Source organism: Pelobates fuscus, chromosome 3 (assembly GCF_036172605.1).
Source record: "Pelobates fuscus isolate aPelFus1 chromosome 3, aPelFus1.pri, whole genome shotgun sequence".
Classification (NCBI taxonomy): Eukaryota; Metazoa; Chordata; class Amphibia; order Anura; family Pelobatidae; genus Pelobates; species Pelobates fuscus.
In genome coordinates, this window is record NC_086319.1 from 202437247 (window position 1) to 202451802 (window position 14556).

Sequence of the window (14556 nt, forward strand, 5' to 3'; positions counted from 1 at the left end):
GTTTCCCTTATTAAATGATTTTTTTTATTTTTTTCCTTACCGCCGGAACACGTTCACCCGCTTCTCCACTCCAGCCAACAACCCGCCGCTGCAGCAACGGCCCCGTCACGTGTCCAACCGGGAGTAATACAGAAAAGGAGGAGTAACAGCCAAAAAGGCAAGACTTCACAGCCCAGAGCTTGCGCGATTACCCCGCCCCCTGTGCGCCACGCTATTGGCCAGAGGGAGCGGCCGTGCCCAGCCTTTTGGGACATTACAGAATGCGATTGGACAGCCTTGGGTGTCAATCAAACGTAGGGCGAGCACCGTCCTAGTAGCTTCTCTTCGTGGATAGCGCTGATTGGTTGGTTTTGGGGCAGGTTCTGAGAGATGATTGGACGAGCAGGGTGTAGGAGAAAGCAGGCTGGAGTGGAGGAAGAGGAAGTGTTAATGAGAAAATGGAGGCTAGAGCTTCATTCATTGCTCTCTGTCAGACAGATAATGGCTGGGAGAGAGGGTGACAGGATCTTATAATACCTTCCTCCAGCTGCCAGGGACAGCAGAGCCCAGAGCTTGTAATGGCAATATTATACATTCAATTGGTGTATCAGCTCCAGCTATTACCTAGTGACATCAAGGTCACATGGAGTGACTCATGGATCTAGAGAGGGGCAAACACACTATGTTATGGAACCAGGATTAGGAATTGTTAAATCTCTCTTTTTTTGTTTTCCTTCAAATTAATAATTATTCAGAAAACTGTCACACTACCACTAAAAATATTGGTTTATAACAAAATTTAAAAAGGGACACATTTTAATAGAAAGGCAGCAGCAGGGATAACAGCACATGCTCCTCCCTGACATTTCGAAATATATTAATACAATATAGTTTCAACATCAAGCTCAAGGGATTTCAGCATTCTTGTACTTGTTTGATGTTGTGTGATCTTATATATAAAATCATTTGTTTGACACAAATCAAATAATTTAAACGGGGAACTGTCACTTCTGTAATTTAAACCTTTGAATAAAATAAAAAATATTTTCTTTTACGTTTATATTAGTTATACAGCGCCAACAAATTCTGCAGCGCTGTACAATGGGTGGACTAACAATCATGTAATTAAAGATATAGCAAATTATACCATAATTCAGTTCGGAATAGGCCAAGTCAAGCACTGCAAATGAAGAGGAGAAATGGAAACACTGTTTCATTGTTCCACTTCTCTGCATGCATTCTCTATCTATGCTAAGTGCCAGCTGACACAAGCATCATGGAACTTATAACAATGATTGATCCAGAGCTAAGATGGAAGCTCCCAGTTGTAAAAAAAAGAGACTGAGATGAACATTGATCACAACTACTGTGAGTGAGTGTTTTGGAGCTAAACATGGAACAACTGCTTACTGTTTTTTAACCCCTTCAGGACGGAGTCAATAGTGCACGTTCTGATCAAAACAAAACGTAAACAAAAACTGGAATTTGCGCTATATGTCTGTTCACCCGTAGTTCCCCTCTTTCATATTATATGCACCCACACTTATTATATTTCATTTTGTTCAGGAGAAACAGGGCTTTAATTTATCATTAACTATTCATATATGGAACATAATTCATTATGAATACAATTTTTAAAAAATTTGAGAAAATAAGATTTTTTTTTAAATTTGTATTTCCGTCTGACATTTTAGCTGTGAATGTCATAATACTGCAAAAAAATGCACATATTTGTAATCGGCGATGTCTCACGAGTACAACAGTACCCCCCATTAACAGGTTTTATGGTGTTTTGGAAAATTACAGGGTCAAATATAGAACGTTCCATTTTCAAATAGAAATTTGCTAGATTGGTAATGTTACATTTGAGACGGTGTGGTAGCCCAGGAATGAGAATTACCCCCATAATGGCATACCATTTGAAAAAGTAGACAACCAAAGGTATTGAAAATGGGGTATGTTTAGTCTTTTTTAGTAGCCACAACAGAGCGCTACAAACCACCTGCATACCAACTACTCGAAGCATACCCATGTTATGGCAGCATACCGGCCCAATCTTCAGGACTTCCTCATGCCGAGACCCTGAGGCCATATCTACCAACACCAGCGGTCATGGGCTGGCTAAGAGACACTATCCGCACTTTCATCGCTACAGTGTTTATGTCTCCCGTGCTGGGTTCGGGTTACAGTCCTGGTAATACTTCAGTGTAATACCTCTGTTTGTAGGATTTGCCATTCCTGTAAGGTGGGGTACAACCAACCCTATGAACCTGTGGTAAATTGACTTAGGTTCATTTCATTAGAGTAGTATATATATATATATCTCTCTCAATATATCAAAAACCAAAAAGGTAGTGGTGGGGAAACAAATGTGATTGAAAACCCCTTCTACCTGAAGTGTGTGGATAGTTAATACAATGTGAAACACAAATCTGCACACCAGTCAAGCCATAAGACTTGCTTTTCCCACAGAAATCACAGATCTGCAGTGATATTACTGCCACAAAGGATGCTGGGTGGGCATATGCAAATTAGTTTAACAAAGAATCAAATTTTTGCCTCATTCCATTTTAAACATGGATTCCTTTTATTCTGTGTTTGCTGTACACAACAGCTTTGCAGCACAACTTAGGAAAACATGCAAAGCCAGTGAACCACTCATAGACAGTTGTTTCATTGTTAATGCAATTCATCAGCATGAGTTCGGTTACTGGTTTGCTTATTGAGGCTTAGTAGTGCTTGACCTGTGTGCAGATTTTATTAAGACACGGAGGCTTCTATTATGCTGCACTCTTTCTTTATTTCCCTCAGAAGCAAAGAAAAAATATAACAATTAAAACGGTATGATAACAATAAATAGCATTAGAGGTATATCTTCCTAGCGACAGGAACAGCCAATCAGCTTCAGCTCTCCAGCATAATAGGCGATGATGCGTAATCTACTTCCTCTTTCTTTGCTGCTCCCTCAGTTAAGTAACACCGGGTCCCACGGTTCTCTTAACTGTGGGATCTTTTAAATCTCTTAAACCTTTTAGAATTGTTATTATCTGTTTTTAATATATGGTAGTATAGTTGATGTATTTTAAATTATACTATTACAATATTAATACATTTGTTTATTCTTGGTATACTTTGCTTGTATATTTATTGACTTATATTGATTTATTCAATTTGATTTAGCTATTTGTCTATGTAATTGCTTGTGTTTTCTGTCAATACTTGTGTTTTCTGGACCTCCCTGAGCCCAGTTTTATAAATAGGGCTCAGGGACGTCTTTAGGGATTTCTGTTCCCTGTTCGGCGCTTTTGCGCCATTTTTTCGTGAGCCTTTTACTGTTCCAACCGCCACTTATTGGATTCGAACTCGCACACGCGCATTTAGTTCAGTTACAGCATTCTGGAGTTTGTTCTCACGAACACACATAGTGCTTTATACATACGGCGCTTTCATTTTTGGCACAAACGCTCCCATAGACTTGCGTTCATTTCCACGAACACTGTTTGTGTGTTTTGCCGTTCGCCGTGACAGTTCTGTTCGCGGCAGCCATTTTCTTGTTTTTTTCCCCCACGTTTTGACGATAGTACTGCCCCCAATGGCCAGACTTCGGAGTTGGGGTTTAGTTTTAGTGGCAGTCTGACGGCTCTGGTGTTTGTGAAATAAATTTTGATTGCATTCAACTCCTGTGAGTACACTTTGCTCCCTTTTTACCTAAGGGTGGGGAACCTTCGGCCCTCCAGATGTTTTGGACTACATCTCCCTTGATGCTTTGCCAGCATTATGGCTGTAAGAGCATTATGGGAGATGTAGTCCAAAACATCTGGAGGGCCAAAGGTTCCCCATCTCTGCCCTAGATCCTCAATTTGGGTTAATCAGCCCTCTTTAGGTTTTCTGTTTACTATAATGATCAGTTCTGATTTGAAAATGCAGTCTGGCAAAGATGCCTCAGCATCCTCTTGGTCTACTGCACCCATTCAGGTTGCTTTTGATACATTCCCAGGTACATCTGGAGACATTGCGGAATTCACAGCTGACTTTAATGCTCCTGCTGAAATGCAGGCTTTGACTGACAACTCAATGTCGAAAGCCATGACTAAAACCCTAATGTCGGCTATGGGAGTAATGTCTGACTCCCTGTCACAGACATTTGCACAAGCCTTGATTCAGGCACAGAGATCAGCTCAGCCGACTCCCAGGCATTGCCTTTAATGACTCATGTGCAGGCTCATTCTGGCTGCAAAGCCCTTGCTAAAGTAAAGCACTCCTCAATGTCAGAGTTGGACAGTATTACACCTGTCACAGATGGCGCGACTATTCTGCCACCGCGCAAAAGAGCCACTAGCCGAGCAAAAAGAGGGCAAAAGCCCAATTCAATTCTGAGTCAGATCTCAGCGATATTGAGGAGGAGTCCTATATGGATGATTCAGGGGATCCATCGGATTCTGGTTCTGACTTTGGAGTCGAGAAATCTGACCCTTCCCAGGACAGTATTATGGTGAGACCTGATAAAACTAATTTGGAGCATGGAGCTTCCGGGGACACAGGTAAGATTTCAGATTCCCATGGCGAACCCCTATTCGACCCTGATGAGCTGCGCCATCCATGGTCAGCAGAATGGTCTCCCTCAGACCACGTAGCCAGATATATAGCGTCCCAAGTGCGCAAGCCTCTGGATAAGGTGACCAGAATCAAATTGAGGTCAGAATAACCATGCACTACGGTCAAGAAGATGCTAGCAGAACACCTGCAGTTGATCCAAAAATAATACATGGTCGAAGACGACCAAGAGTTAGATCGTGCCACCATACGTGGTTGCATTCAAAGAGTAATTTGCCTAATTGGCAATGCCAATACAGCGATGGCCACAGAGCATCACAAAACTATACTTTTAAAAATTAAAGCTAAATTTGTCAATATGGCTCTGAATGTGCTGGGCGCTCAAGTCATTGGTTTCCTATTTGGAGACAATTTTGTCAAAGAACATCGGTTCTTTCGTACACACATTCACTGCCTTAGATAAAGCGCAATCAAGTATGCGCAAAGTATTTAACCCTAGGGTTTTTGGTGGGACCGGAAGAGCCCGGAGCCGTCTGTCAGGCAGTATTACCAGAAGTTCATTTAGGCAGAACCAAAGCTCCTGTACAGGGCGAGCCAGTTTCCTGGAACACCGCAATCCTCCTGCCTTCTTTCCACAACGTGGTCGACCCTGGGTTTCCCATGGACCACGAGGCGACCATTCAGGACGATGAGTCCTCTCCATCTACATTCTTCCCTATTTGTAGTGGGGGGGAAGACTAATTCATTTTTTCCATGTATGGTCTCTCATTTCTTCGGATATGTGGATACTAAACACTGTGAAAGGTTATATCATAGACTTCCTATCTCTGCCAGTGCAATACTCCCCACCGAGGGAAATAGTTTTTTCCCGACAAGATGCAGACCTTGTCACCAAGGAAATATTGGACCTGATGCGCAAACAAGCCATCATAGAAATTCCAATGTCCACTCCAGGTTATGTGAGCAACCTCATCCTGGTTGCCAAAAAAGGCAGAGGTGTCCGCCCAGTGATAAACTTGAGACAGCTCAACGCTTATGTAACCTATCACCATTTCATTGTTTGCTAGATCTTGTACAACCATCAGATTGGATGGCAAAGTTGGATCTACAAGATGCCTACCTCGGAGTGCCTATAGCATTACAACACCAAGATTTCCTGCAATTCATTTGGCAAGGTAAGAAGTAAAGGTTCACATGTCTCCCATTCGGGCTGTCTTCAGCCCCGTGGTGCTTCACCAAACTCATGAAGCCCGTGATCGCGCCGTTATGGAGTAGAGGAATACGGCTGATAATATACTTAAATTACATCCTACTCAAGGCTCAGTCTATTCAACTCTTCAAAACTCATCTTTACTGGACTTTGACTCTACTACAAAATCTAGTCTTCCTAATCAATTTAGAAAAATCCATTGTGACTCCTACACAATGCATAGAATTTCTGGGCCTCATCGTAGATTCTACTCTTCAGAGCCTGCATCTTCCGATGTCAAAGCTGTCCAATATCAAGAAGGAAATCAGACGCACACTGGCAGCTCCCCAACGTACTCTCAAACAATTGTCGAGAATGGTCGGACTCCTGGCGGCTTCCATACAAGCCATTTTTCCGGGCCCTTTTCACTACCGAGCCCTACAACGCTTACAGACTTCCCATCTGAGGGAAGGTGCATTCTACACAGATATGGTCATTCTGAACGAGCTGAAATGGTGGCTTCTTCACATAGAAGTGTGGAATGGCCGCGCCATCTTTGGTGCAGGACCAGATTTGGTAATAGAATCTGACGCGCGCTTACACGATTGGGGTGCTCAATGTGGAGATTTCTCTCCTGGTGGCAGATTGTCCGATTACGAATCAACTCTCCATATCAACTCTCTGGAACTCCTGGCAGGCTCATTCGCTATCCGGAGCTTCTCCTCAATGCAAGCCCAGTATTCTATTCTCCTGAAGATGGACAATATATCAGCTGTCCGTTACATCAGTCATCTAGGAGTTACAAAATTAAAGGTCCTGGTGAACATGGCACAGGATTTTTGGCAGCTCTGCCTGGCACAGGGCATATTGGTTACTGCAGAATATATACCCGACCTCTCCAACACCACAGTGGATTGGTATTCATGACACCTCAGAGATTTCAACGATTGGCATCTTGATTCAAGGGTCCAGGATATCCACTATTTTTGGGGTCCACTGGACATAGACCTTTTCACTTGCCTCTTGAACACACAGTTTACCAGTTTCTTCAGTTGGAGACCAGACCCAACGGCAATAGCAACGGATGCTTCACCCAAGATTGGTCGTCTGCAAGGAACTATGCATTTCCTCCCTTTGCATTGATTCCCCGTTGCCTACTGCAACTACGATGCCTGTCCGGGACTCTGGTGATTGTGACGCCCTTGTGGCTGTCCCAACCTTGGTTTCCTCCTCTTCTAGAGATGGCTATCGACTTACCATGACTTCTCCCATCACTCGATTGCCTCCTTCAAGATCCAGACGAAATGTCCCATCCCCTGGTTCTCCTAGACCTTCTACATCTCATGGTGTGGCTGATTTCAAGGGACCTTGGTGCCTTGGAGCAGGGGACCTAAGTCTACTTGGAGCAGATGGTATGGTTGGTGCCTGGAACAAAACATGGATCCCGTATCGGCTCCTCTGACTTCAATCCTCCAATTTCTCACCTTACTCTTCGATGATGCTAAGGCCTATCGCACAGTGAACCTATACCGTTCTTCTATCTCTGCTGGACACCATGGTTTGGATGGAACCCTGGTAGGTTGCCACTCTATGGTGTGTAGGCTCCTCCGCGGTTGCTCGTCCCCCTTTACCGCGTTATTCAGTTTTATGGGATGTTTCTATCATCCTCAACTTCTTCGAATCCTGTCCGACTAATGCTTCACTATCTCTGAAACATCTATCAGCGAAACTAGTCATGCTTCTCTGTTTAATATCCTGCAAGAGGGTTTCTGACATCAGAGCTCTTGATATTACTGCTCGCTCATATACTCCAGAAGGTGTCCTCTTCGATATATCTAAGAACTAAAACTTCCTCGAAGAAAGTTTTGTATCCATCCTTTCCCACAGAAATCACAAATCTGCAGTGATGTTACTACCGCAAAGCATTCCGGGTGGGCATATGCAAATTAGTTTAACAAAGAATCACATTTTTGCCTCATTCCATTTTAAACATGGATTCCTTTGAGTCTGTGTTTGCTTTATACAACAGCTTTGAAATACAACTTAGGAAAAGATGCAAAGCCAGTGAACCACTCGTGGACAGCTGTTTCATTGTTAACGCAAATCATCAGCATGAGGTTGGTCACTGGTTTGCTATTGAGGCTTGGTAGTGCTTGGGAAGCAGTCTGTAATATATACATATATATATATATATATATATATTTATATAAAGTTCCAATTGCTTGCACGCCTGGATTAATAGTAAAAAACCCGGTGCTTAACAGCCAAATAATAGAAATAAAGTAATGATAGCACTCCAAGGACTTCGAAAATATTGTGAAAAAACTTAGCTTTTTATTCAGGCATCTGCCACAGAAGATCAACGTTTCAGTTCTCTAAGGAACTTTCGTCAGGTATCCTTACTTTATTTCTATCATTACTTTATTTCTATATACATTACAATTTGAAAAATACCGAACAAGTGTGTTTTTCTTTGTACTGGTTGCCAGGAGAAAGCCACTTTTCTTTTAAAAGAACATGGCAGCACAGCTTAGGTTTGCCATGTTGCATCTGAACGAACCACAAGACTTCTGGAAATATGTCCTTTGGACAAACAAAACCAAAGTGGAGATGTTTGGTCATAATGTACAGCACTATATTTGGCGCAAATAGCACAAACACCTCATGCGAACTGTGAAAGAGTGGTAATGATTTGAGCTTGTTTTGCAGCCACAGGACCTAGGAAACTTGCAGTCATTGAGTCAACCATGAATTCCTCTGTATACCAAAGTATTCTAGAGTCAAATGTGAACCCATCTGTCTGACAGCTGAAGTTCGGTAGAAATTGGGTCATGCAACAGAGAAATAATCCCAAGCTCACCAGCAAATCTACAAAAGAATGGCTGAAAAAGAAAATAATTAAGGTATTGCAATGGCCCAGTCAAGGTCTAGACCTCAACCCAATTGAAATGCTGTGGTGGGACCTTAAGAGAGCTGTGCATAAAAAAATGCCAGCAAACCTCAACGTTGTAAATAAGAGCGGGCCAAACTCCTCCACAACAATGTGAGAGACAGATAAAGTCAAACAGAAAATTATTACTTCAAGTTAGGGCCGGTGCATGGATTTTTGTGCTTTAGTGTATTTTATTCCCACTTTAGTGTGTCTTACAACCCCCTTTCTATGTCTCTTTCTCCATCACAGTCCCTCTGTATGACTCTTTCTCCCCTTAGTCTGTTTTGTGTGACCCTCCACTCCAGATCCCTTTGTGTGTCTTTCCTCCCAAGCCATGTAGACATAGATATGCAGGCAAAAAAAAAACATACATACTTACACAGTCATAGAGGCACACAGGCATTGTTTTTAAGGCACACAATGAAACAAAGTCATATAGGTACACTGTCATGCAAACACAGACATAATCATACAGACACAGAGACACACAGACAGAAATATATAGACACACAGGCAGAGACATACAGACATACAGAGACAGTCACACGGAGATATACAGCCAGAGACATACACACATACAGAGACATGCAGGCATACAGAGGCATACAGTCATACAGACACATACATACAGACAGATACATACATACAGACACATACATACTTACATACACACAGAAACATACATACAGAGACATACATGCGTACAGAGACATACATACAGAGACATACATGCACACAGAGACATACATTCATACATACAGGCTCACAGAGACATACATAGATACAGGCATACGGAGACATACATACATACAGGTGAACAGAGACATACAAGCATACAGAGACATACATACATACATATTGAGACATACATAAAGAGACATACATATACACACAGAGACATACATACATAAAGAGACATACATACATGCACACACACACACACACACACAAGGAGACATACATACATACATACAGGCACACAGAGACATACATACATACATGCACAGAGAGACAAACATATTTACAGGCACACAGATAGATATATACATACAGAGACAATCATGCACACAGACATTTACACAGGCACACAAAGACATACATACATACATACAGGCACACAGAGACTTACATACATTCACAGTCACAATTACATACCTACTGTACATACAGGTTTCTTGAGGTGCAGGCTGTCCGGCTCTGTGGAGTCCTGTCTTGAAGCCCAGCCTCATCACAGGGCGCCAGTCGCACTGTGTGATACACAGGGAGCAGGGATATGATGTCATTCATACCCCCCCCCCCTCCACACAGCCTGCGGCAGACACCAATGTAGGAGGCTCCTTGGGCGGCAGTAAGCTGGGCGGGCGGTAAGAGGCTGGGATGCGCTGACGGGAGGTGCTTGCACACGGCCACGTTTCATAAAGTAACCGGCTGGAGAGGAGCGCAGAGCTCTTCCCTCCTGCCGGACAGCCTGATATTGCGCCCCCAGGGCCTTATGGTAGCGCTGGCCCTGCTTCAAGTTATTGCTGCTAAAGGTGATTCTACAAGCTATTGAATAATCAGGTGTACTTAGTTTTTTTACACAGTTAGTCCCCCTGCTGGCTGGAAATGTTAAAATCAGTGTAAAAAATAAAAATAAAATTATAGACTTAGATCATATATATATATTATATATATATGATCTAAGTATATATATATACACATATACATACACACACATACACTGTCTAGGTGTATTTTACTATTAATGTATATATAATTATATATATATATATATATTAATATCAAATTACACGTAGACTGATACTGATTAAATATATATATAATTATTGTTATATATGTATATTTATATATAATATAAAAAAATATGTAAATACGTTAAAAAATACAATAAAAAAATAACTAAAAATAAATAATTAAAACATATATAGATGTGTTATTTCGTTCTAACTGTATTGTGATATTAATATATATATTAATATCAAAATACATGTAGAACAAAATAATATGTATCTATATACATAAATATATACGTATATATCACTATATATAAATATACCTATATATAAATAAAAATATTTTAAAAAAATTATATATATATATATACATCTATATACACATACGTATATATATACATATATTAATTCTACATATATATTTATGTAATATTTTTACATAATTAGGTATTTTAATTAATTACAATTAGCGGGACCTGCCTGACAACCCATGCCGAAAGTATAGGGAATTTAATTTGCTAGCACTATATTTAACCCTATAACTTTCCAAGACACCATAAAACCTGTACATGGGGGGTACTGTTTTACTCGGGAGACTTCGCTGAACACAAATATTAGTGTTTCAAAACAGTAACATTTATTACAATGGTGATATCGCCAGTAAAAGTGAAGTTTTTTGAATTTTTCACACACAAACATCACTTACACGGACGATATTATTGCTGTGATACTTTTTACTGTTTTGAAACACAAATATTTGTGTTCAGCGAAGTCTCCCGAGTACAACAGTACCCCTCATGTACAGGTTTTATGGTGTTTTCAAAAGTTACAGCGTCAAATATAAGGCTTGTGTTTAATTTTTTTCACATAAAAATTCGCCAGGTTGGTTACGTTGCCTTTGAGACCCTATGGTAGCCCAAGAATGAAAATTACTCCTATGATGGCATACCATGTGCAATAGTAGACAACCCAAGGTATTGCAAATGGGGTATGTCCAGTCTTTTTTAGTAGCCACTTAGTCACAAACACAAACAAACACAAACAAATTGGCGTTTTTTGCATTTTTCACACACAAACAAATACTAATGCTAACTTTTGGCCAGTGTTTGTGACCAAATGGCTACTAAATAAGACTGGACATACACCATTTGCAATACCTTGGGTTGTCTACTATTGCAAATGGTATGCCATTATGGGTGTAAATTTCATTCCTGGGCTACTATACAGTCTCAAAGGCAACGTAACCAATCTGGTGAATTTCAATTTCAAATGTAATGTGCTATATTTGACCCTGTAACTTCCCAAAACACCATAAAACCTGTACATAGGGGGTACTGTTTTACACGTGAGACTTTGCTGAATACAAATATGTGTATTTTATTGCAGTAAAAGCAAACAGTATTATGACACTGACAGTTAAAATGTCATGTAGAACTAAATTTCTTATTTTCTCCCATTTTAAAGAGGTTAATTATGGTTGGACAGACATATAGCGCAAATGCCAGGTTTTGTTTACGTTTTGTTTTGTTCACAACGTGTACATTTGGCTCAGTCCTTAACCCCTTCAGGACGGACTCAATAGTACATGTTCTGATCAAAACAAAACGTAAACAAAAACTGGAATTTGCGCTATATGTCTGTTCAACCGTAATTCACCTCTTTCATATTAAATGCACCCACACTTATTATATATCATTTTGTTCAGGAGAAACAGGGCTTTCATTTCATATCAAATATTTATATATGAAACATAATTTATTGTGAATAAAATTAAAAAACTGTGAGAAATTTTAATTTGTTTTTAAAAATTTGTAGTTCCGCCTCACATTTTAGCTGTAAATGTCATGATACTGTTAGGTTTTACTGCACAAAAATGCACATATTTGTAATCAGCGATGTCTCACGAGTACAACAGTACCCCCCATTAACAGGTTTTATGGTGTTTTGGAAAGTTACAGGGTCAAATATAGAACGTTCCATTTTCAAATTGAAATGCCAGATTAGTAATGTTACCTTTGAGACGGTGTGGTCAGGGGCGGGCTGGGCCGGGGGGCAGGGAGGCAATTGCCCCCCAGGCCGCCCGAAATTATTTTAGGACCGGCCGCGGCGGGCCGGCCCTTTAAATGCTGCAGCCGCCGAGCGCTCTGTAAAGAGCGCTCAGACGGCTGCAGCAGCTTCTCCCCTCCCTCCCCTCCCCTGTAGGTGGCCGAGCTGCACTCGGGTCCGCGGTCCCGGCTGGAGTGATGGGAAGGTGCACACTGAGTGTGCACTTCCTGTCAGTCCGGCCGGGTACAGGAAACAGAAACTCCTGTTCCGCGCGGAACAGGAGTTTCTGTTTCCTGTACCCGGCCGGACTGACAGGAAGGTGCACACTGAGCACCTTCCTATCACTCCGGCCGGGACCGCGGACCGGAGTGCAGCTCGGCCACCTACAGGGGAGGGGGTAAGAAGAAGGGGGGGAAGAGTAAGAAGAGGGGAGAGAGTAAAAAGAGGGGGGGGGGGAGAAAAAAGAGGGGAGGGGGGAGAGTAAGAAGAGGGGAGGGGGGAGAGTAAAAAGAGGGGAGGGGGGAGAATAAAAAGAGGGGAGGGGGGAGAGTAAAAAGAGGGGAGGGGGAGAGTAAGAAGAGGGGAGGGGGGAGAGTAAGAAGAGGGGAGGGGGAGTGTAAGAAGAGGGGAGGGGGGAGAGTAAGAAGAGGGGAGGGGGGGAGAGTAAGAAGAGGGGAGGGGGGGAGAGTAAGAAGAGGGGAGGGGGGAGAGTAAGAAGAGGGGAGGGGGGAGAGTAAGAAGAGGGGAGGGGGGAGAGTAAGAAGGGGGGGAGAGTAAGAAAAGGGGGGGAGAGTAAGAAGAGGGGAGGGGGGAGAGTAAGAAGAGGGGGGAGAGTAAGAAGAGGGGAGGGGGGAGAGTAAAAAGAGGGGAGGGGGGAGAGTAAGAAGAGGGGAGGGGGGAGAGTAAGAAGAAGGGGGAGTAAGAAGAGGGGAGGGGGGAGTAAGAAGAGAGGGGAGGGGGGTAAGAAGAGGGAAGAGAGGGAGTAAGAAGAGGGAAGAGAGGGAATAAGAAGAGGGGAGGGGGAGTAAGAAGGAGGGGAGATAAGAAAAAGAGGGGGGTAAGAAGAAGAAGGGGGAGTAAGAACAAGAGTGGGGAGTAATTAGAAGAAGGGGGTAAGAAGAAGAGGGGGTAAGAAGAAGATGGGGGAGTAAGAAGAAGAGGGGGGAGTAAGAAGAAGAGGGGGGAGTAAGAAGAAGAAGGGGGGTAAGAAGAAGGGGGTAAGAAGAAGGGGGTAAGAAGAAGAAGGGGGGGTAAGAAGAAGAAGGGGGGGTAAGAAGAAGAAGGGGGGTAAGAAGAAGAATGGGGTAAGAAGAAGAAGGAAGGGGTAAGAAGAAGGAGGGGGTAAGAAGGAGGGGGTAAGAAGAAGAAGAGGGGGTAAGAAGAAGTAGGAGGGTTAAGAAGAAGGGGGTAGTAATAAGAAGAAGGGGGTAAGAAGAACACAGGGAGGAGGGGGGTAAGAAGAACACAGGGGGGGGGTGAGAACACACAGAGGGAGGGTGGAGGGGGGATGAGAAGAGCACAGGGAGGGTGGGTGAGTGTGAGAAGAGACCGCCTGGGGAGGGTGGGGGAGAGGAGAGACCACTAAGGGGCAGGGGAGAGATCTAAGGGACAGAAGGGACAGCTCTATAGGACAGGGGGCAAGACAGGGAGCTCTTTAACACTACGCGCACACACACACACACACAATGCATCCCTATGCATACACAGAAACACACAATGCACCCCTATACATACACAGAAACACACAATGCATCCCTATACATACACAGAAACAGAACATGCTTCCCTTACACACAGAGAAACACACAATGCATCCATTACACACACACACAATGCAACCCTTACACACAAAGACAATGCATCATTTGCACACATACACAGAAACATACAATGCAAACCCTTACACACACATGCAAACACACACACTGTTTTTCTTACATACACACAGAAACACAATGCATCTCTTACACTCAATGCACACACATACAGACACACACCTTGCATCCCTTATGCATACAAACACAGATTCACACAATGCATCCCTCACACACAACCAGAAAGACATAATACATCCCTTATACACAAATACACACTGCTTCCACTACACACAAACACACTGCATC

The 14556-nt window shown here is 42.6% G+C and overlaps 2 protein-coding genes across 3 annotated transcripts in view; one reads left to right on the top strand and one right to left on the bottom strand.

The window, feature by feature from the left end:
• CANX (calnexin) overlaps window positions 1-179 on the bottom strand; it is a 33003-nt gene extending 32824 nt beyond the window's left edge. The window contains exon 1 of one of the 2 annotated variants that reach the window (XM_063447914.1): window positions 41-179. The gene's annotated coding sequence lies outside the window, so the exon portion shown is untranslated. The remainder of the gene's footprint in view (window positions 1-40) is intronic. The other variant, XM_063447913.1, reaches the window with a different exon arrangement.
• Window positions 180-1285: 1106 nt separating this feature from the next.
• The window catches only part of LOC134601004 (leukotriene C4 synthase-like), a 202012-nt gene continuing 188741 nt past the window's right edge, over window positions 1286-14556 (top strand). The window contains exon 1 of the mRNA XM_063445416.1: window positions 1286-1347. Within this exon, the coding sequence (XP_063301486.1) occupies window positions 1326-1347 (22 nt within the window). The 5' untranslated portion in view covers window positions 1286-1325. The remainder of the gene's footprint in view (window positions 1348-14556) is intronic.